Source organism: Halichoerus grypus, chromosome 4, assembly GCF_964656455.1.
Source record: "Halichoerus grypus chromosome 4, mHalGry1.hap1.1, whole genome shotgun sequence".
Classification (NCBI taxonomy): Eukaryota; Metazoa; Chordata; class Mammalia; order Carnivora; family Phocidae; genus Halichoerus; species Halichoerus grypus.
The window spans coordinates 165,253,581-165,278,210 of NC_135715.1; the positions used below are offsets into that span (position 1 = coordinate 165,253,581).

Genomic DNA, 24,630 nt, shown 5'->3' on the forward strand with positions numbered 1-24,630 from the left:
CCGTAGAACACACACACACACGCGCGCGCACACACACACACGCGTGCGCGCGCACAAAACCAAGATGGCATTTCTAATTCCTTTGATGGAAAAATTCCATTGGGATTTTTTTGTTAAGTTTTTCTCTTACCTCTTCCCTTCCAAATTTCCTGACATTTTCCTTATGTGTGGTTGTACTGGTTTTCCTCCTCCCCCCACTTTTGAATAGCATCACATTGTGTGATACTGAGTTGCCATGCTAAGGTCCCTATGGGCAGAAGGAATCTTTATCCGTAAGTAAGTTATATGGGCACATTTTAGGGCAGAGACTTGGTATCTATGGACACTGGAGTAATTTAAAGACATCAAAGTTGAATGCAGCTTACCTTTAGGAAGTAGACTTAGCAATAGTCTACTGACAAGCTGAACTTGGTCTGCTAAGTGGACAATCCAGGTGACTGGTTGCAAAGGGGACTTGTACTGTTGGGGTGAGATTTGCCCACTTTGGGGAGCAACAGGTAAGAGAAAATTCATGTTGTTCAGCTACATGTAAATGAGGGTCAGTTTTGTGTCTTCTTAAGAGTGTTAATATTGAGTCTTCTAAAACATGCCACAGAGAACAATACAAATTATAATTAATTGTATGTACCACTGTAACCATTAATTCACCGTTTTTCACTGAAGAACTTTTTTACAATGAACTTCACGCTTGCAAATATCAGATTAACCTTCTACATGCTGCTCTTCATGAAAAACTATGCAATTGATGATATGTAATAGGCCAAAGACTGACCAGTAGTTATGTATTTTGAGAATATAGGTTTTCTTAATAGATATTGATGTGATCCTTCTGATACAAATGTGACTTTATTCTTTTGGGGTAAAAGTTGAGCATATTTGAGTTGAATTAGAGTAGAAATGTGAAGATTTGAAAAATAAAATGATAAGTTTAAAATACCTTACTTAACTAATTTGTGGAAATAATTTTCTCAAGAAAATTAAATTATCAAAGTTAACTGAAGAAAGCATTAATAGACGATTAGTTTTGAAGAAAGGGAAAAATTTATCTAAATATTATAAAGGCTCCAGTGTCCTAGGGTTTTACTCTTAAATTCTGGCAATTGTTAAGAAATAAATAGTTCTGGGGCACCTGGGTGGCTCAGATGGTTGTGCGACTCTTCATTTTGGCTCAGGTCATGATCTCAGGGTCATGGGATTGAGCCCTGCTTTGGACTCTGTGCTGGGTGGAGAGTCTGCTTGTGGATTCTCTCTCTCCCTCTCCCTCTGCCCCTCCCCCTGCTTGCACGCTCTCTCAAATAAATAAATCTTTTAAAAAAATAAATAGTTCTTGTCTTAGATAAATTGCTTCAAACACAAGAGAAAATGAAAAATGAGTAGCAGCTAAAAATGCTCAAAACTGACAAGACAGTGTTGAGAGAGAGAGAGAGACAGAAAGAGAGGCTATTTTGACTCATAAATGTTGAGATTCTAAATAAAAAATAAGCGAAGCAAATTTAAGTTGTATTTAAAGAGTGATCCACTACGAACAAATATAGCTGTTGGTTTCAGCAATGCCAGGAATGTTGACTCTCAGGGACTACTGGTGCTGTACTCCCAATGAGAGAAAACATGAGATCATTTCAAATGAGGCTAAAAAAGAGATTGAAAATAAATAAATTCAAAATCACTTCTGATTGCCTATTTCCACAAAAAAACGTAAAAGGAATAGAAAAAGAAAATTACTTCCGTCAAATTAAAAGGAATTTCAACCCAACAACTAACACCATCATATTTAATGGAAAAGTGTGAGAGAAATGCCCTCATTAAATCTCCTCCCATTTAAAGTAAAAGAAGCTGACCCGTCTTCTCTTGCATTATTCAGTATTGTTCTGGAAGATCTGGATTCTCTCAGGAATGAAGACATGCAGTAGACATGAGAGACTTAAATATTGGAAAGAAAGAGACCAAAATACCTTTTTCCCTCCAGACTGCATGATTGTTTAGTTAGAAGAAAGAGAGTCAAACTAAACTAGTATTTGAAATTATTAAAAGAGTTCAGACGGGTTTCTCTTTATAAGAAAACTATTCAAAAATCCACAACTTTCCAATAGACCATCATCAGTAATTAAGAAAAAGGTGCAATGGGAAAGGTCTTTATTCAAAATAAGAACAATACGCATAAAAGAGCCAGGTGCCCTCAGTGAGAAAACTAGACTGTTAAGAAGTAAGCCACATACAGCCCTTACTGACAGATATTTGCACCTCGAAATAGAGGTTTAATGCAAATCAAACCAAAATACTAGTAAGATTAACTTGGCATCTTAGAAATGATTTTAAAGTTCTTCTAGAAGAATAATTGTTTAATAATAGCTAACACTTAAAAAAATCAAAATAACAATGTGTCAGCAAGACACCAGAAGAGGGAGCCCTAGACCCTCCTATCCACCATCCCACCCCAGCCACACAGATTAAACATTGCTTCAGGGGCGCCTGGGTGGCTCAGTCGTTAAGCGTCTGCCTTCAGCTCAGGTCATGGTCCCAGGATCCTGGAATCGAGACCCGCATAGGGCTCCCCGCTTCGCGGGAAGCCTGCTTCTCCCTCTCCCACTCCCCCTGCTTGTGTTCCTGCTCTCGTTGTCTGTCAAATAAATAAAATCTTAAAAAAAAAAACAAACATCGCTTCAATTCTGCTTCTGCCTGGGGAAGTGAGGGAAGGACTGGGCCATATGTCCAAGTTCTGATTTTACTGGGGCTTGCCTGAAAAATTGAAAAAGGTAGGAGTAGGGTAATAACCTCACCTTCTAACATGCATCAAAATAAAAGCCAGGTAGACTTAAACGTTAAATGTCCAAAATAATCAAGCCACATTAATACAAAAAAAAAAAAAAAAAGTCAATCCATGTTACAGCAATACAGCTGAAGGCTAATTTGATTTTTTTTAAGGCAGAACATTTTCCAAGCGTAAAACTGTGTAAGAAGTCAGAAAGGAAAAGGTTAATAATGTTTTCATAGGAATTAAAAATGTCTATATAGCAAGTCACATTATAAATTAGACTAAAAGGAAATAACCATGAAGAAAGGTTTCCCATAGCTAAAGTTTTAAAAGTTCAAATACATTAACAAAACAAACTGATGCATCGGTAAAACTGGGCAGAGGACACTGACAGAAGAGCAAATACAATTGCCTTCTAAATGAAGAAGAAATGGACATTAAGGCAAATAAAATATATTCTGCTCATAAAAGTAACAAAATTCAAAATTTGGTGACAGTAACAAGTTACAAGTAGCAGTAATAAGGATCAAGAGAGATAGTTACTTGAATTCACTGGGAGCCAGTTTGGTGTATCCTTTCTAAACAGTAATTTTGCAGTAAGTATGAAGAGTCTTAAAAATATTCCCACTTCTCATTCTAGTGATGACACTTAAAGAAATATAGCTTACCGAACTATTTGGGGAATCACATACAAAGAATAATGTACAAGGATTTCAATAGTAAAATTTTAAATTTTAGCAAAAATTGGAAATAATTCGAATACCCAACAACAGAAGAGGCATTAAATAAATAATGTTACATCTGTTTAAATAGAAATTGCACAACAATGTGTCTGAAGAATTGTAATGGCAATGGGAAATGCTCACAATAAAACTTACACTGACACAAAACTATATCAACAATACATTCTGCAGTATGACGTGAACTATATCAAAAGTATTTGCAGGGAAAGAAGTACACCAAAATATTAACATATTAATATTAAAATATTAATATTAGTAAAGAGTACATTTGTCATGATGGGCACTGAGTAACGTATAGAACTGTTGAATCACTATGTTGTGATTCAACACCGGAAACTAATATAACTCTGTATGCTAACTATACTGGAATTAAAAGAAAAAACTTAATAAAAATATTAAAATCATCGTTATATCATGGTTTGTAATTATAATTTTGTTCTTTGCTCTTTGCTGGCTTTTCCAAATTTTCTGTAATAATATGTGACATGTTATGATTAGAGATAAAAAATTATTTTAAACAATATTTTCTTTGATTGCATTAACATCTTGAAAATATTCCGCACACCACACTGATTCTCACTGCATCCTTACAAAGGGGCCCAGATTGACTACGCATTGGTTCCTTTCCCTTTTGGACTCACCTGATGATGTGGGCTGCTCCTATCAGTTCGCTGAGCCCAAGATACCGTTGGAGATACTTGTTTGGAAGCCTCTATGGCTATTTCCACTGGTCTAGTCCGACTTCCATATATTGGTACTTCAGGGCTACTGTACTGAATAGAAATCCTGCTGTAAAGCAGAGTTTTATAAGACAATGTAATAATTTTTTTTTAAAGATTTTATTTATTTATTTGAGAGAGAGAGACTGAGAGAGAGAGCACATGAGAGGGGTGAGGGTCGGGAGGGTCAGAGGGAGAAGCAGATTCCCTGCCGAGCAGGGAGCCCGATGCGGGACTCGATCCCAGGACTCCAGGATCATGACCTGAGCCGAAGGCAGTCGCTTAACCAACTGAGCCATCCAGGCGCCCGACAATGTAATAATATTTAATTATCGGGTATGACATTGAGGAAATTCTTTTTGGAAAATGTTAAATCAGATATTAAATTTGATATTCAAAATAGCATTAAAGTAGCATGACTTTTTTTTTTTCCCTGTGCTTTTTCCCATACAACTACTTAGGTAGAGAACAATCAGCCAATAATGGAAATGGGGATTCTATTTCCTGCCCTCCTTCTTGACAATCTAGAAATGAGAATGCAAAGAAATTTAGGGACGAATGCACAAAATCCCCCAGGTCATTCTGTTCAGGTCAGATACTAGGGGTTCCGAGCACAGGTGTGTGCATAATTATTGTGTCATATTGGAAAGAACATAGAATAGAGCAATTGGTTTAAGGTCAGGCATATTCCATTTTATACATTTCCATTTAGTTTCATTCCTTTATTCAAAAACTATTTTAAAGCATCTCACCATCTTGAGTTATTGCAGATAAAAGATGAAAAATCAAAGCAGAGAACTCCCCACTTGCAGAGACTTCACATTTAATGAACAGATGAACATACGATTGTTATTGACATAATGTGATCTTATTTCTACAGAACGTGATGAGCGCACAGGGTGAGAAGTGATTACTGTGTGGTACACTTAATTATGTGTTTAAGCAGTGGGGCATTTGGGGATAACCCCTAACTTCTTTGCCACACAACTTTGAGTGATGCACTCTCTTCCTCCCCTGTGTGAGATCATTTTGATACCTTTGGGTTGTTCCATACCGTTTTCTGTACTCATACAAACATCAAACATATATTGAATTTGTTTTTGGAACAAAAATGACATTTTATGCACACTACTCTGCCACTTGCCCTTTTTGCTAACGGATGATGATGAATGCCCTCTAGTATCATAGATAGGTGCTTAAATTTGTTCATTTAAGTGGATTCATTATATTCTGTTGTTTGCCTGTATCATGTGTGTTCCACCATTTTTCTACCAGTGGACCCTTAGGTTCTTTCTGGTTTATTTCCCCACCCCTCCAGTGCTATCATGTGTGTCCTTATTTACTATGTAGTGGTGCTTTCATTCCCATAGGACCATCCCCTTCAGTACTCAAACATGCTGTTACTTTTCCTATCATAACAAAACATTCTCTTCATGTCGGGTACGCTGCCACCTACACTATCTCTTTGCTCCCTCTACTGTAACAAATCCTGGAAAGAATTGTATTTGGTATCTTCAATTCCTCAGCTCCCATTATCTCTTAAACCACTAGTCTGATTTTTTTTTCTACTACCGCCGTCCTACCCTGCTCTTTTTGAGGTCATCAATGATTCCCTCACTGCAAAATCCAAAGGCCAATTCTTACTTGCCCTAGCAACAGCATTTGACAGAGTAGACCACGCCCTCCTCCTTAAAACACTTTATTTACCTACCTTCCACGATCCCTCATTTTCTTGGTTTTCCTCCCAGAACTTTCATCTTTCTTGTCTCCCCTGCTGGCTCTTCTTCTGCTCTCCAACTTTGTAGTGTGGACTGCTGTAGGACTCAATCCTCTATTCTCCTCTCTTTCCTGTCTACACTCTCCTTGGTGATCTCATACAATCTCATGGCTTGAAGAGTCAACAACTATCTCTGTCAACAAATCCCAAATTTGTACCTCTAGGAGACCTTCCCCCAAATTCCAGCCATGAATGGGGAATGGCCTATTCAACATCTCCATGTGATGTCTGAGATATCTTCATCTTAACATATCCCAAACTGAACTCTGATTGTTCCTCCCAAACCTGCTCCACCTACAGTCTCCCCATTTCAGATGACAACTGCTTTCTCCTTCTACTTACTATAACACCACTATGACCATATAGATTAGTATAGATACAAGAATTGACCCATAGATCTGAGGATGAGAATATAAATTATCTTAATTGATCCAAGTATACAAGGAAATCTAATATGTGACAAAGTTGGTATTTTAAATAAGTGGGGAAAAGATAGCATAATTGGCTATGCATCCGAAAGAAAGCAAAGCCAGGCCCTTGCTAAAATGAATTCCAAATGGATTGAAATTTAAACTCAACATTCAAAATAGAAACACTAGAAGAACATTTAGAAAGTTATTATGTGACCGTGCTTCTACTCTTGCCCCCACGCCTGCCTTCCCTCTAGACTATTCTCAGCATCTCCTCTTTGTTGCACTCTGCCACACTGGCTTCTGCCAGTATGCCAAGCATACTCCCACTTTGAACTGCTTGTCTCCTCAATTTGCAGCAGGCTTTTCTCAGATACCTGTATGACTTCATCCCTCACCTCCTTCAAGGCATTGTTCAAATGTTACATCTCACAGAGGTCCACTATGACCACCCCATATAAATAAATTTGCTGTCAATTCTTCCTCTAAATCTTGATACCTCTTACCTGGTTCTTCTTTTTTCTTTTACTTTAGTATTTATAACTTCTAATGTACTATATAACTCAATTATATGCTTATTTTTCATTGTCTGGTCTCCCCACTAGAATGAAAGCTCTATGAAGGCAGAGATCTTTGTCCCATTGTCCCTGACATATCCCAAGTGCCTAGAAAAGTGTTGGCTAAAGATTAATTGAATGAATAAATGAATGAATATTGTTCAGATTATTTTCTGAAACGTCTATAGCTACTTGTACTCCTATTAAATTTCAAGAACATCTGTTCTCTTCCATATTCACCAGCACTGGATGTTGTTATTCCTTTAATCTCTGCCATTCTGATACATAAAAGGATGATAGCTCATTACTCCTTTAATTTGCCATTTTCTAACCACTAGTGAGGTTGAGAACATTTTTGTGTGTTTAATGGTCATTTGAAATATGTCTTCTGTGGTTGCCTATTTATGTATTTAGTGTATTTTTCTCCTCACTCTCTTCCTCATTCTCTTCTTCCTCATTTTGCCCTCCTCCTTCTTTTTGAGTTTTTCTTATCAATATACAGGGGCCTTTCTATAATGTAGTTTGTTTTATTAGAGAAAATATTTTTCTAAGTTTCAGGTTTATCTTTTGATTTTCTTTATATCGTTTACCACAGGAAAATGCATGTTATCATATATATCTGTGTATTATTACTTCACGATTCCTTGTTTTTCTGTCTTGCTTAGGAAGATCTCTTCCAACCCCAGGTTTACTATTTTTAAACCGTTTTTACATTAAAATTTCAAACAATTTGGAACTTAGTTTATGGGGTGAAATAAGGGCCAGTTTGTTTTCTTTCAGTTGGATAGCCAATTATGTATCCTTTTTTTGGTGAATCAAAACACCACTTTATCATATGTTGGGTTTCCATTTATGCTTAGATCAATCATTAAATTTTGTATTCTTGTCCTCATATCTACATGTCCATTCCATTTTTTTTAGAGAGAGAGCAAGCAGGGAGGGGCAGAGGGAGAGGGAGAGAGAGAATCTCAAGCAGGTTCCATGTTCAGCCCAGAGCCAGATGCGGGGCTTGATCCCATGGCCCCAAGATCATGAACCGAGCTGTAATCAAAAGTCAGATGCTAAACCAATTGAGCTACTCAGGTGCCCCCCATTCCTTTTTTATATAAATACTATTTGGTCCTAGTGGTCTATAGTAAATTTTAACATCTGTTGAAGAACTTTCCTTCCCATTATTCTTCGATTTCATAATTTTAAATATTCTTGTACAATTTATTATTCCAAAAATGTCTTCAAAATCATTTTATCCTATTTAAAGAAAATGATTCTATTTGGAAATGCACTTAGTTTAAATACAGTTGGTTCTCATTATTGATGGCCATTATTCTCTACATAGTCACCGTTAACAATGAATTAGGGAAAATTGACCCATTGCTCCAATGGGAAATACAGGGTTAGGTCCTTGCTAGTCTCTGGTCAGATCGTTTTTGTCATCCAATCAATATATAACTTTGTTTTATGTGTGTCTTGTATATGGACACCTTATTTAATACATATTGTCAACTCATTCACATGGAACTTATGGTCAACAGCACTATAACTTATGCCTGAACAAAGGTTATTTAACATACGTCTTTTCTTGTTAAGGCACATCATAGCCTTCCTGTGCTTAGCAACAGCAGACAACATTTCAGCACGATGTTTGGGGGCAATTTGCAATAGTAAAATCACCATTGAAAAGCACAAAAATGTGAAAGGACATGTTTATGGTATGAGAGTTGAAACAAGAAGGCAGAGTGACTCTTGACCTCAGCTGTGCATCAGGCAGTTCAAATTTTTTGCCACTCTGTGCCTGTCTGCAGATGACCAGGAAAACATCACAAGTATTGATTTTAGGGTTATAAATAAATAAATAAATTTTACTTATTATAAATAAATAAATTTATTAATAAATTACCATGAGTAAGTGCATTCATAAATATGGAATCTGTGAATAATGAGGATCAACTGTGTTAATTTTTGGAACATGGAAAATTCTTACGGTAGAGTCTTTTCTTTCAGGAATTTGGTATGTTTCTCCTTTCGTTCAGGTCTTATTTTCTGTATTCTGAAATATAGTTTTTTTAATGTGGCTTTTGTATCCTTTTTGCTAAGCTTTTTTCCCCAAGTTTCTCTTTAAAATAATTTTTACAGGTACTGTAAAAATTAGCTATTGCTATTGCTTGACTGAGTGATACCACACACTTGACTGAGGACTGATAGCTATTGCTATCATAGTGAAGACCTACTAATTTGTGAGTATGTATTTTATTTCCCACCACTCAAAGCCTATTAATTCTAGTAGTTTTTGCTAGAGCTACTTGAGCTTTCTTGGTTATTTACAATCATGTTAGTTGCAAATGAAAGTAATTTTGTCTGTTTCACTGCTTTAATTTTCTTTATTATATTTGCAAGAACTTCCCAGAATATTTAATAAAGGTGGTGATAATTGGCACCTGACTTTCATGTTTTTTGTAAGTGAAAATGTTCTCAGTGTAAACCATTATATGTAAAGTGAGTGAATCCACATTAAAAGGAGGAGGCTTATTACCTTGCAGAATATTTGCTGAATCAGTGAATGAATTTAGTATCATCACTTGGCAAAATCATGAATCTCTTAGAAGATGGTCAGTACTAATGTGTCAACTTAGTAGATATTAGGGATGTGTTTTTGCCTCTTCCACATTGTTAAAAAATAATGTTCCACAATCCTTTCTCCTAGATCGGACACTAATCAGAATTTCTGAACTCATTAATATCTAGGTGAAATTGAAAATTATTACATAAGAATTTTACTTTGGGGAACACTGTTGTACTCAGGTGGACAGAGTAGAACACATTGACATTTAAAAAACCTTTAGCTTTGCATAGCACTTGCAATTTCCTTTCCTCCTCTTATCTTTACTGATACTACTCTGGGAGAAGGAAGGACAGGTTCTCTTTATTTTCATGTGAAGAAACTGAGTCACAGAAACATGAAGTGACTTCCCCAAGGCCACACATTTGACTGAGGACTGAAATTCTCAATCGAATTTCACTACCTTCTCCCAACACTGTGTAATCCCTCCTTTGACACTTTCCCATGCTCCATTCTAAAAGAGTTCATGACCTACCTTATTACCTCCATCAATCCCTTCATCACACATCCATCATTGTATTATTCAGTCCATTGGCCAATCATTCAATAAACATTTATTGAGCATTTATCAAATTTAGACATTTTTATAGATTCTGGAAATACAGCTGGAAACAATAAAAGGTTCTCCACCCTCACCCCTGAGCTTACATTATAGTAAACAAACAAAAAATAAAAGTAAAATATATAGGGTGTCAGGTGCTGATGAAATGCTCTGAAGAAAAATAAAGCAAGGGAGGAGGATTGGGAGTGCCAGAGTGGGGACAGGGGCTGAAATGTTGAGTAAGTAGTCAGGCATGGCCGCGTGGATGAGATGGCATTTGAGCAAAGACCTCTGTGGGTCTTTATTATTATTATTTTTTTTTTTTTTGAGAGAGAGAGAGAGAGAGAGCGCGTGCATGCGAAGGGGGGAGGGGCAAAGGGAGAGGGAGAGAGAGAGAATCTTGAGCAGTCTCTATGCCCAGTGTGGAGCCTGATGCAGGGCTCTCTCCCATGACCCTGAGATTGTGACCTGAGCCAAAACCAAGAGTCGGAAGCTTACCCTACTGAGCCACCCAGGTGCTCCCCCTTTATAGGTCTTTAGGAGTGAGGCTCAAGCCATGCAGTTAGGTGGGCTAGGGTTACTTCCTCAAAGTAAAGGTTTAAGTCTTAAGAGGGGAGAATCTGGCTTAGTCTTGTGGGGAGGGGGAAGGAATGAGGGGCTGGATCACAGATGATGTGGGGCTGGGGAGATGAAACTGGAGAGGTTTCAGGGGGCCCCAAAATATGCAGAACTTTTCTAAGTCATTATGACTTCTAGTTTTTAGCTTAAAAACAATGGGGAGATAATGGAGGGATTTAAGGCATGGGAGTTTGGGGGAGGTGGGCACATGAGGGATGCCATCATATTTGTACTTTTAAAACATCAGTCTGGCTTCAGCAGCCAAAAGAAATCAAATTAAGAGTATGGATCTTTGCATTTTAAGTATGAGAATGTAGGAATTTAGACAAGATCTCAAGTATTCAATAAATCCAGATGACTAGTTGACACATTGTATTGTTCCTTTGCTAGGGAAAGGTGAGATCTGTCTGGAAGAAGACAGATGAATTGGTACCTGATATTTTTGTTCTTATTTTTAAATTCCTTGTACTATATTAAAGATATACATCAAGATGATACTCATATTCTGTAACTTTAAAGACATATTGATAACAACCTGCTAGGTAAATGTGATATAGGCATAATAAAAGGCACCTAATCATAATGTCAACATATACTTTTTCTTTTAAAGAGCTATAAAAACATATCTAGATTGGGAAGTGACAAAATGACCCTAAAAATAAGGTCTGGGATTGAGATAGAAATATGCTGGTGGGTGTCTGAGGAAAGATTAGAAATTACAAAAGAAATTAGTATGTATCTGAATATCATTCTGATTTAAATTGATCTCTTCTACTCTCAGTAGATAAAATGGGAGTGAATTAATAATTCTGGAGCTTTTTCCTCCCCAAAATTTGATGATCATAAGCCCACAGAAACAGTATCTCTTTGCTTTATTTTCTACAATTTTAAATTTTGAAGAAGTGGTTATTTCCAAAATTAACATCACAAAGACTTTTGTAGAGAAGATTTTATTTTTAAGTAATCTCTACACCTAATGTGGGGCTCGAACTCACAATCCACAAGATCAAGAGTTGCATGCTCCACTGACGGAGCCAGCCAAGTGCCCCCATCACAAAGATATCTTTAGGCTGGTGATCTTTAGGTAAGTGATGGGTGACCTCATATACCAGTGGTGCTGGGGTGTGTTTTGGGTTAACCCTGTGGAGCACAATTTGGTGTTCTGAATTTTGAGAGTTAACAAAGTTCACAACTTTTTATCCAATGATTTTATTGAAGTAAATTTATCTTAGTAAAATATTAAAACTATAGGAATATGCATGTATAGGGATGCTGACTACAGAATTTCAGGGGGCAAATTTTAAAAATAACCAAAATGTTCAATGATATAAAGGATTGCTTGTATATTATGATACTTCCTTATAAGGATGAGTGAGGTCATTAAAAATAATATTTTGGAAACTAATGGCATGGGAAACACCCTCCATTTAGAAAAGAAAAGAAGAATGAAATATTGTGTCTACTGCATAATTCCATTTTTGGTAATACTAACGTGACTAACACTCATCTGTGAGTGATGGGATTCTGAGTGTCTTTCTTTTCCTTTTTTAATAAAAATAAAGTATTCATTCTAAATTAGGCTTTCAAAAGCAAACCAACAGAAACTAAAGATATAAAAAAAACTAGGGATATAAAGCAAAGTCATTTGAATACGTTAATATTAAAAGTCTTCTGTGTTTGATGCTTTAGCTGGAATAATTCTAAATGATGAGATGGGCCGTTTAGAAGTATTTTTGCCTCTTATTCTATTTGAAAATTAAAACTCATTTCTCGGGGGGAAGTGCATCTTCAGCCCTGGGCCAGCCCCGCCTCCTGCCTTCTTTCCGATCAGCATCACGAAAGCTTCTGCCTGTGTACAGGGGGCTGGCTGCATCATCAGCACCAGGGCCCTGGGCTGTCACTCTGCAGGACTGTCACTCACACTCACCTGGCCTGTGCTTTGTTAGCCAGCTCCTTTGGAGTCACCTGGTCCAGCAGCCACTGCCTTCTTGAAGTTTCTTTTTTCCTACTGTGCCCTTGGAGCAGGTGGTTTCTGAGGGTCCTGACGAGGCATTTGGTATTCTCCTTTGCTGACATCTGCCGGAATGGCCACCAGTAAAAAGGAGAGTCTTATCCCACTAAACGGGTCTTTTTTCCTCATTTGGGCAAACTGGCCACCATGAAAGTTTCTGGTATTACTTCACTCACTTTTATGTCCTTAGAAAAATCGTTTTCCTTCCTTAGTACCTGAATGTCTTCCCATCCTCTCTGCTTGTCCACAAAGTGTAAGTTACCAAATTAAATACCACTCACCTTACACATTAACCCCTCTTCCTGAGTGCGATCCACGAACGTGGAATTCTAAAGTGAGAAGGGGTACGGAACAGGGCTAAGTCTAGGGCTGCTAACATTTGGGGTGCGGATTCTCTTCAGAACTGGATGATCACTTGTGGATTTATCTCCAGAAAAATGCCCATATATTTAATTCTGTATAAAATTTCAGTGGATTCACAGACCACCTGAAGTTCACCCATCAACCCCACATTAAGAACCTTTGCCAAAAGGAACAAAAGAATGAGATGTCTTATTAAAAGATTTTCAGCCCTTGAAATCTAAAGTGTAATAACAAAGTGACCACACGGTGTCAGTCTAACATCAATAAGCCCTATTCCTCCCCAGGTTTTTAAAACAGGGAGCTGATGGGCCAATGAACCTGAGCATCTGGGTTATTTAAGTTTAGTAAAACAATGCCCACTGGGGATTCTTTGGCACACTCCAAGCATTGACTTTTGTGGACCATTCATGTTAAAGAGAGAACGAGGGAAAGCTGTCCTTGGTAGGGCTAGCTAACCAACATCCTTCACTACTGCCCTGTTTGAGGGTGATACCATCTCTATGGAGAAACTGAGTCATAGGAACTTAGTGATAAGAAAAAATGAAAATGCTCTTTGCTTAAAATTGACTATCTGATTTCTCTTTTTCCTTCAAAAGATCTGAATTCTCTTGCTGAGTATTTAGAATTTTCCTAAAGAACATTTGAAAGGCAGCTGTGAAGTCTTAGTTTTCTATTCTTTCTGTCAAAATGCAGATAGTAATCTTTCCCTTTCATTTTTCCCAAAGAAAAAATGGAATCTCAGGAAAAGACAGGTGAAAAGAGAAAAGTTTTCCCAAAAGGCACTAGTAACCAGAAACCCGATTTCCTCATTTTTACCAAACCAAAGCCTTTTCTTTGAATCCGTACCCACTTCCAATGCTTCTCCCCTTTTATTCCTCAGATATTTTCTGCTATATAGTATGGGACCAGTGCCTTCAGACTGAACGCTGTTTGGTCTTTTCATGTCCCAAAAGGTTTTATTAAAATCTATGATGTAGAGAAAGCATATGGATATTGAGAGATATTTAAGGTGGAGTTTGCTATTTCCTCAGTCTTAAATATTATCGGGAATGAAAGGAGCAGAATCTGTGGTCTTACTGCAGGGAAAGTTCTTTAGCTGCTGCAGCTGGCACTGATTGGATTCACGAATCATTGGTGCGGTGGGTTAGATGTTACCTGGACGCAGCGCTCCATCTCAGGATGGACCTTCTGGGGAGACCCGCCGCGAAGCCCAGCAAAGAAGCACGCCTGGCAGAGGTCAAAGTTGAGACACTTCAGACAGCGGTATCTGCCAATAACAGCGGAAGTGTGGCTAATGTCACAACCAGCCCGTGAGCAGAGAAAATAATAGTCAGGTGCAGAATGAGTACCCCAAAACATACAGGAGACGTCTAAGCTCTTAAGGAAGTGTAAAATTTCTCCCAAACTTTGTAGGGATGTTAAATGACTCTAACATGTTTAATTTATTCAAAGAAATCTTCTTTTGGTGGTACTTTTTATAATATGGCATTATATTAACATAGTTTCACCCAACACACTCTAATGTGGAAGTCTGATTCATGCCCTCACGAATATATCAAGCACGTTGCCTACGCAGGGTACTGTGTACAATGAGCCTTGGGATAGACCCCTAAGTCTGTGGCCACATTTTCTGTGGTGGCACAATGCATTCAAACATTTTGAATTTAGTTGCCAACTTAAAAAATAAAATAAACTGGGAGATTTTTCAGTAAATTCTGACTTGACTTCTCTTGAAAATTGTCAAGATCTGATAATACTAGACCTGCATTATTGCATGGTATTGGGGAAAATGAAATTGTAGACAAAGAATTTGAAATAAACTTCTGTGATTTTTTAGAACTCTGTAGGAAAGAAATGCAGTGGAGGAGGGCTAGGTCTTCCAGCCAGAGTTTGGGGAAGGACCCCCCGCATCCAAGTTTCTTAACACATCAACATTGCAGTCCTTCTTACACGAACAGTTGCATCCTTAAGTCTCCGGTGGGAACAGGTGAGGAGGTTATCTTGAGACACTGTGGGAAGGAGGGGTGTCTTGTAACACTCAGGGAAAACATGGTGATACCAGATCCCTGTGCTCTTCAAATTTCATGTCTTGCTGCAGAAAGAGGATAGGGAAGCTTGCAGTACTAACTAGCAAAGTTAAGCAATACGTAATTATGCACCAAGTATGAGGCATTGGAAGGCAAGTACTGCAGGAAGGAGAGAGGGGGAGACCCCTGTGGGCTTCTGAAAAGTTTTCATGGAGAAAGTGTGCCTTTGCGCTGGAGACCAATGAGGACGAAATCCTAGAGAGAAAAAAGAGTGAGGGAAGGAGGCTAGAGCCAAGAAGGAGGATTTGGAGCACATCACATCTATCAGACCTGCTGATTATTCTAAAGAACAGAAGAATCAAAACTTGGAATGCCCCTGAGGCTGGATGGCAGAGCAAGAGAATGTTAAGGTCTGTGAGATCAACCGTCAGCTGCCCTTGTTCACTGCTGTTACCCCAACACCTAGTTCCATGGTAGGATATTAATAAATAGTATCAAATGGCTAGAATAGTAGCTAATGTTTTGGAACACTTACTAAAGGGCAGGCAATGTACATGTGTTGACGCGTGATTCATTGCCATGAAAGCCCTTTAAGGTAAGGCGTTCTTATGATTTTATCATTTTTCCAGATGAAGAAACTGAATCAATCAGATTTTAAGCAACTTGCACCAAGTTACACAACTTCTTTGTCAGCGGTAGAAGTAGGCTTTGAGCCCAGGGATACCACCTGAATGGAGAACTAGCTATTTTAACCACTGGAATAGACCACCAGTGCCCGAGGCTTGAGTTGGAATGCATACACCACCATTACTAGTGACCTTGAAGTGGGAACTTAAGCTCAGATGTTTGGAAGTTACCAAGTTAACACTGCAGGTTTTCGATGACCATTAGTTAAATGAAGTTAAATGAATGACTTAGTTTATTCACAAGGAAAATGGGACTAATAAACCCTGCCTTCTTGGCTTTGCAAAGTTTTACAAAGCTTTGAAAATTATTCAACATGCATAATTGGGAAGACAATTGCTGTTTGCAAGAAATGTATAACACAATATTTTTAATAAAGATTATTTATAAGTACTGGCTGCATTATCGACAATACACTGACCCTAACTTTTCATTAATTCCTTTATGCTCAGAAACTACCTACAGGTATACGAGGAAAGGTGTAGTGTGAATAATGAGATCGGTCTGTTGATGTCTTTACCAAGAGAGAATCGAGTTTGTTTTTTTTTCTCAATCTTACATGGTTATTAGAGAGCATAAATGTGACGCGTCCCGCTGAAATATAACACTGGCTTAGGAAGAGTCTCTGGTCTTTGCCCTTTCTCTTATTTTAGAAGGTTAAGTCTTTGCCTTCTTCCTGTTACCTCCAGGTCTGCAAACACTTCTGCTCTAAAATGACTTTATTAATCTCACTAAAACTTAAAGCCTTGAGGCTATTGCTGGAGTTTATGAGAGCCAAAAACACAAGTTTAAGGTTAGGACTATAATAAATTCAAACAATTTCTAATAGACTCAGAAGGTTACAGCTAAAAGAAGCCTAGCACTCCAATGGACTCAGCTCTCCTTATTTTACTTATAAAGAAACCGAGGTCCAGAGAGGTTAATGGCCTTGTGCAGGTCACCCAGCTGCCTGCATATATGAGAACTGTACATTGCCTTGGGCATCTAGGAGGAAAGATGGTTTGCAGGGAGGCATTTCTAAGAGGAAGGTGAGTTTCATTCTCAATAGAAAGGGACGTAACCTGAAATGTAAAGAATGGCACTTCTTGCCCTCTGCCTTGGCGTGACCCGAGTCGTTCAAGCTCTTTGAGACTCCTTTATAAAATAGGAATAATAATATCTGCTTTATGTTATACATAATAATTTTGGAAAAAATATTTCAATGTAAAAGTTGTGTTTCATATAATTGCAAAGTGAATTCTGTACCTGGTGCAGTGCAGGGCCTGTAGTAACTACTCAATTAGTACTTGTTTATTGGTTAAATGACTGTAACATGCATATAACATGACAAATCATATTCATGTTCCTCCACTGTCTAATATAAAAAGAGTTTATTCTTCATTGTAGTGTGGAGATTTCTTTGGTTCGGTTTGCTTGGTTTCCAAAGGTCCTTTCCACTTATGTTTTATTGTTAGGACAGTTATTTGCAAAGAGTTTTTCATGAATGAAATGTCACCATGTCCTCAGAATTCTCTGCAAACCCACTTCATTTTCTCAGCAAAATTAAAATCTTCCAGCTTATTACTGGACCCAGAAGATGTATTTTATATCCACGGGGAGCATGTTTACCCTCTGGGTTAGTTAAGATCTGAAAGTATAGGATGAGAAGAGGAACAGACTCCCCAAGTCCTCACTCTTCCCCTTCTGGGCACCCCCTTCTTTGACTTGTTTTTAGCAACCCAGTTGTCCCAGCAATTCAGTCCTACTACACCTTCAGCCCCTACCTGCATTCATTCACCATGATAAGGGCATCCCTGTGCCTGGCCTTGACCTACCAGCTTCCTTCTTTCCTCCCCAAGTCTTTTTTCTTTTTTTTTTTTAAGATTTTATTTATTTATTTGACAGAGAGAGACACAGCGAGAAAAGGAACACAAGCAGGGGGGAGTGGGAGAGGGAGAAGCAGGCTTCCTGCTGAGCAGGGAGCCCAATGTGGGGCTCGATCCCAGGACCCTGGGATCATGACCTGAGCGAAGGCTGAGCCAAAGGCTGACTGAGCCACCCAGGCGCCCCACCTCCCCAAGTCTTTAATGACTTTAATTTCACTTCTGTCCTGTTTTATTTATAAGAGATAAACAACACCCTTTTCCTAAGGTGGGTTCTGACTGTCCTCAAAGCTATGGAAAGATCTGAATCTCCCACGTCCAAACCTAGCTTCCAAATCTGCCCTTTCCTCTAAGCAGAGTGAAGATCTGGTGTGAGCTGCCCCCACAAAACCTGATTATTCCTTTGGATCCTAAGACCCTGTTGCCAGTTGTCTACACTGGGAGGCAGCACAGCACCATGGTTGCCGAGCAGGGACTGGGGATTCAGGCTGCCCGCGTCTACTTGCTGACCGTGTGCAAGTTATTTAGCTTCTCTGCAAATTGGGGATAATAATACCACCTTTTATAGAGGTTATAACAAGTCCTTAAATGAAATGATCCATGTGAACCACTCAGCCTAACACTTAACACTTAATAAACTATTATTATTACTGTAATTCTTAAGAATGATTCTAAAATATTTGGGGTTTTTTTTTTGTAACAAAAGAAAAAACATTTTCCTCTTAGAGGAACCAAAGTGCCTATTGATCAAACCATGTGTCAATGAAAGAATTTAATATTCTATTATTATAGAAGATAAAATATAATTTATTGTCAACCAAGATCCCCCATGCATAAAATTACTGACCCCAAAATATCAACTGAGTTCCAGATGTGTGAGGACCACAAAAGAATCTGGAGAGATGCAGCTCCACCCCTAGACCCATTTGGAGAACGATTATCTGTGAAATATTGATGAGTGACTGTACCTCAGTCCTGTGATTGGAAAGTTCCTGCAGATTCTACATCGAACAGGGTGAGTGACCATTTCAGTGGCAGATAACTGGTAGCAGGTTGGGAGCCACAGGAGGATGGGAGGCTCAGACTGTAACCAAGACAGGAATTTTTCTTCTTTGATTGTTGGGCTCAACACCTGAAAAACAACGGCTCACTCAGATGTGTGGCCAGGCATGACTTTGGTCTCTAGAGTAGAGGAAAATGTAATTTCATCTTCTTTTCTGGCTGTTTCTGCCAAAGAAGTTTGCCACATGAAAAGTCAGAGGCAAGTCTGTATGTTAGATTAGATTGTCTGGGATGCTCTGCAGAGTAACAGTTCTGCCATTTGAACTGGTTAGCACACGTGTCTGCCCCCAACTCGGGGGGACGTTTGTGTGGCACTCACCCCTTGGAAACAGCTGCGGGTAGCGCTTTCCACAGAGCACAGAGCCCGACTCTCCCCCACGACAGTTGGGATCTACAAGAGGCAGGAAACCCCACGTCAGTCGTGAGAAACTGGAGAAATAGGTGACCACTGGAATCAGCACGCCTGAGTCGTGGTGCCCCCAACCATGGAGTTACAAGTACTTGGTGTCTGAAACTGGATGAACTGACCCCATCCAAGCAGACAAGAAATGTGTAGGTTTTGTGCAATGTCTGAATGGGGACAGTGAATGAACACGGGGGAAGAAGTGGGGTTGGGAGGAAGGGGGAGGATGAGAAGAGAGTCTAGCAATTGGGGCAGTATGGGACAGCTTCCATTGTTTCACTTCTTATGATCCCAGGGATATTATTTTCACCTTGCTTTGCCCTCATTTACTTGTGAATTACATGCAACAACCATACTGTATGCATGTTCAGAGCAGTTTTAAGGAAAGCCTTTCCAAACGCTCTCAGAGCTTCCCATTTTAACAAACACCAATTTCTGAGCTAGGGCAGTAATCATTACCCTTGTTTAAAGCAAGGGGCGCGTGAGATTTAATATTTTGCTCTGGGTAAAAATAAAACGTGCTTTATTTGCAGAACTGAGATCTCACTTCAAGACTCCCTACTCTATTGAGGGGGGGCTCACAAAACTTTGTCCTTTGGACTCATGTCGTAGGGGTTCCAATGGCTCTCTCTGTGCCTCCTCACGCGATGCTTTCCACCTTTCAATCCCGGTGACCAAAGAAGTTTCACTCAGGGACTAAGGACCCCATGTGACCGCCAAGAGGGCCAGGACTTGGCTCTGACATTATCTAGATGCACAGATGTGTGTACCTGTCACCTCCATTTATGCCCATGCGGTCGCGAGTCCTAATCTCACGTCTGATGTCTTCTGGGGCACTGGCTGTCAGGAAGCATTGCCTGCAAGCTCAAAAGCGACTTCAAAGACCCCCTGCTGAGTCCATCAACTCGAATAAACATTCTTCTAATCAGGAAAGTGGCACTTAGAACCACTTTGCTGACAATTAGCCAGGCAGGAGTCAACAAACATTTGCGTAATAGTGACAAGATGGCTGTCCTTTTTATTGATAATAACCCCGTCACCAGCTGAACAGAAGTAACTGCTCCCTACATCATTTGGCCTTTGTCTGAAAAACTAACTCATTACCCGTACTTTGGCCTGTGAGTGTTGATGAACTAACTGGACACTTAGTTAGAGGGTGTTTCTGAGCCCTTGGGAAGGGGGGTTAACCTCATGTCAAATAAGGGAAGGGTATCAGATGGGGTTGACCTGCCAGCTCTGCGATGCTGACATCAGTCAAAAGAAAGCTCACTTCTGGAGTGGGTTTTAACCTCCATTTTTGGCTTAAGTACGTGCACGAAGATTTTGTGGATTAATTGCCCATTTGACTAATTTCTTGCAGGTGTGCTATGGAAGATTGCATGTGGCTAGATGGCATGCTAGCACAGGCAGAATGCCATTTGAAATGATAATTAGGATTCTTGGGGGAGTGGTTTGAATCACACAGCGGGGCCTGGAATTTTCTATGGGAATCCATCTCCGAGTTCTTAATGGAAGTCAATGGGAGGATAATTTACTAGGCAAATTTCCACCTTCCTAGGAGTTTTCTCAGGAGCGTACTAATGCACGGGTGGGAGACAGAGCACTGCTAGACCTGCCATTTCAGCATCTCATTGACCTCAGTTGAGCCTGGAGCAAGGGCACATTTTTAGGGCTTGTTGGATGGGGTGCTAGTCTGGGGCTACAGTAGTTAGAAAGTGAGCACAAGGATTTCTACAGAAGGAAAATGCCCCTCAGAACACCTACTTTCGTGATATTCACTTAAGCCCTCTAGTCTTTGAAGTCTGACTGCATAAATGGATGGACAGACTTTTCCACTCTCTCTGGCTCTCCACCAGCTTGAGTCCTGAGATGTGAGGACTCTTGGGGTAGTACCTCTGCTCTGGCACATTTGCCTGAGTGTCAGCAGAAAGCTGGTGATGGGATCTACGTGCCGCCACCACCATCAGAACAGCTCTGAAATAACTATGCCTGATGTTTAGCTTTCTAAATTTTTAAAAAATCATCACTCTGTTTAAAAAATATGAACATATTGAATATTATTGGGAATTTCTAGAATAAATTAAATATTAACTATTATGATCAATATGAACATAAGATATTAAGACCAAATCAAAGCACAGGTAATTTTGGATAGGTTTTTCTTTCTCTCTGCCTTTTTTCTTAAGACTTATTTATTTATTTATTTTGGAGAGAAAGAGAGAGAGAGAGCAAGTGCAGGGGGAAGGGACAGAGGGAGAAGGAGAGAGAGAGAATCTCAAGCAGACTCTTCCCTGGGCATGGAGCCTGATGGGGGGCTCGATTTCACAACCCTGAGATGATGACCTGAGCTGAAATTAAGAGTCAGATGCTTAGACTGAGCCACCCAGGTGCCCCGGATAGGTTTTTCTAACCCATACTCCCAGTCCTAGAGTTCTGATAATCTTCCTCTTTACCCACCCCCTTCATGACTATCCCCAGTTCAGAATTCTTGGTCCTGAAGAGTACCAGAATATGCCACCCCCAAATGTGTCTCTTCGGCATATGGATTATTTTGAGCTAAAGGCCAATGAAAACCAACAGATGCAGAAAAAGCTCTAAAAGCAGAACACAAGTTTTCCTTTTATCAAGAAAATGTACACTTATGAGGGAAATTTTCATTTGCCAAAGGTGTCTCCCTCTCCCTACCGGAAGAAGAGGGCTCTTAACAACTCTTATCAATGGAGAAGGTACCAACTTAAATCCTCACAACAAACTTTGCTAAACAACCCTTGTTCAGCATACTTTTCCTGGTCATCTTCTCATCACTTTCCTTCTCCACCAGGAAGCCCAGAACCCCTTTCCCTTTGTTTAGCTTAAGATTGTGTGTAAGCCTGAGTTCTAGTCAGCCCTTAGAGTTACTCATCACTGGGCACTCCCGTGTGTATGTGCCATATACATGTTAATAAACTTCTGTTTGTTCACCTTTTGTTAATCTGTCTTTTGTCAGTCTAATTGACAGGACCCCAGCCCTTACAAAGATTATTCTTACAAAGATTACTTACAAAGATTATTCTTTTCCTCTCTTATAACCTAGACCCAGGAGAAAAATGACAGAAAGTTATTATAGCTTCACAGTGCAGAAAACCTAGTGTGGGGATTTTACAGGAGCTGCAAGAACAACAGAGACATCTTGAAGCAGGGGTAAAAGGTACACTGGGACAGTAACCTCTTCTGCACAAGACAATCTGGAGGCTGCTTCATCCGTTTGTAGAAGTTTTTGCTCGGATGCCTCATTTAATATCATTTTAACATTTAAGTAATGTATTTACTTTAAGGGGGGGTAAATTCCCTTGACTAGCAATAATAAAAACAATATTAAATCTGTACATTCTTAAAGCACAGGAAACGATGGAACTCTTAACTATTTGAGTCTTCAGCACAGCATTTCGTTTATGCTTTCATTAATCTTTGGTCGAAGGCCTTACTACCAGGCACGTTTTAAGCCATTGGAGACATAAACATGAATGCAATACAATCGTTCCCCTTGAGAAGCAGTCTAGTGTAGAAGGCATATATCCTGTAATAATGGCAACAAAATTTGACAAGTGCTATAACGAAGTTATGCACAGGGAGTGAAAGAGCTTTTAGTGAGGAGGTGACAAATAATCTGAATGACTTGAAAGATGAACAGTATTTGCTAAGTGATAGGCAGTGGTGCTGCCGATAGATGGAGCTGCACAAGTCAGGCGTGGAGAACTTGGCGCATGTTGGACAGAGTAAGGATTTTGATATATAGGAGTGAAATAGGCATAAAAAATGCAAGGAAATATTAAAAACTATGGAATAAGCAAGAGAAACCACTGGTGATCTTTTCAATGGTGGTACCTGAACGTATAGAGATATGCATCATTGCCTTCAGCTAGGCTATTTTACAACTCTGCAAGAGAATTAAAGTTAACTTGCAGAAAACGGATTGAAATGCAAATAATTCTCATCTATAGACATGCAAATAAATTCCAGCCTGGTTGGGGACCCACCCCCAATTTCCCCCAAAGGCCAGTCTTGCATCCACCTGCAAGTTCATTTTAATATTCCTTATCTATTAGTTTGCCCATTCTTTGGTTATTTCTTTCAACTAGTTGTAAGATCTTACTGAAACCCTCTTTTAATTCATAAATTAAATACATTTTTGGACTTGTGTTCATTTTATATTCCTAAAAAATCATGATTTTACGTCTTTTTGAAAAGAGAAGGATTGGGTCAAATCATGAAAGCTTTTCATATGATGCTAAGGAATTTAGGCTTTGTTCTATAGACATGCATGGCCAGTGAAGAATTTTAGGCATGAGGGTGACATTTGCATTTTGGAAAAGTCACTGACTGCAGTGTGGGGGCGGTGTTGGAGGGAGGAGAAGCTTGAGTTAGGAAGTGATTGTAATCGATCACACCTATGCTCAGGTAACAGCAGTGGCTGTAGAGGGGAGGAATGGCATGGAGAACTGTATTAAGGGAGAACTGACACTGTAAAAATCAGATTCTTTAATAACAAAGGTGGCTAATATAACTGGAATGAATTTAGAATTCTTAAGTATTAGAGATTTACCTGCTGTAGATCTGTTAATAGGTTTCTCAAAATGCTTCGAGTCATGCGTGCCCCAGAATCATAACCTCCCCTGGTATTTTCTGCATAGAGCTGAAAAAGAGCTAGACATACAAAGGGGGAAAGAAATCTTTAAACGGAATACTTGCAATACGTCTTTGAAGAACATGTGCCTTGAATTCTAAACAGTTTATTTGTAGGTATGAAGGGAAAAGGAAGGGAAAGTTATATTTCTTGATTATTTGCTTGCTAGTTTGAAGGCTTCCCAAATGAGGTAATATGATAACTAATGAAAACCAATTCACATTTCAACCTCCTGATAATTCAGCACATCAGTGATGAAGACCACGAGGCTGGTAAATGGCATTGTGAGGAGAGTCCCAGTCTTGAAAGGAATAATAACTACTTGTGTGTCTGAAAAATCCCCACACAAATAAATAGCAAGGACAACCAAGTTATGAATAATTAGAAAGCATAGATTGACATCTTGAAAACTTCCATCATGCTGAGTACATATTCAACAAGAGTCATGTGGCAGGGGAATAGGAATGAGTGAAGAAGTTAGTGTGTTGGAGGTTTGGAGGTCACTGCACTTGATACACTCAAACTCCTACGTATGTTACCTCTGTATTTTGTAAGAGGGCTGTCCCCGGACAGAGCAATCAGGGCAGCAGCTGCAGGTACAAGCTTGAGCAAACCCGTTCCTGTGCTACAAGGCAACAAAACACAGAGACAAGAATGGGAAAGGCAAGGTGATTCTGGGTGACGTGCTTTATAAAAACTATAACTATTAATGGAGACTTCTGACATCGTTTTTCAAGTTCATGCTTTTCTTCTCTTTTCTTTACTTTCTTTCTTTATTATTTTCTTTAAGTTCACATTTTTCATGGTCTGTTTTCCTATAT

The 24,630-nt window shown here is 39.2% G+C and overlaps 1 protein-coding gene across 1 annotated transcript in view; it reads right to left on the reverse strand.

Annotated features, from left to right (window-relative positions):
• DYTN (dystrotelin) overlaps nt 1-24,630 on the reverse strand; it is a 48,477-nt gene that overhangs the window by 14,875 nt on the left and 8,972 nt on the right. The window contains exons 4-9 of the mRNA XM_036107954.2: nt 24,349-24,434; nt 23,729-23,829; nt 19,063-19,134; nt 18,650-18,813; nt 14,264-14,375; nt 12,662-12,810 (exon numbers count right to left, since the gene is read on the reverse strand). Coding sequence (XP_035963847.2) covers nt 12,662-12,810; nt 14,264-14,375; nt 18,650-18,813; nt 19,063-19,134; nt 23,729-23,829; nt 24,349-24,434 — 684 coding nt within the window. The remainder of the gene's footprint in view (nt 1-12,661; nt 12,811-14,263; nt 14,376-18,649; nt 18,814-19,062; nt 19,135-23,728; nt 23,830-24,348; nt 24,435-24,630) is intronic.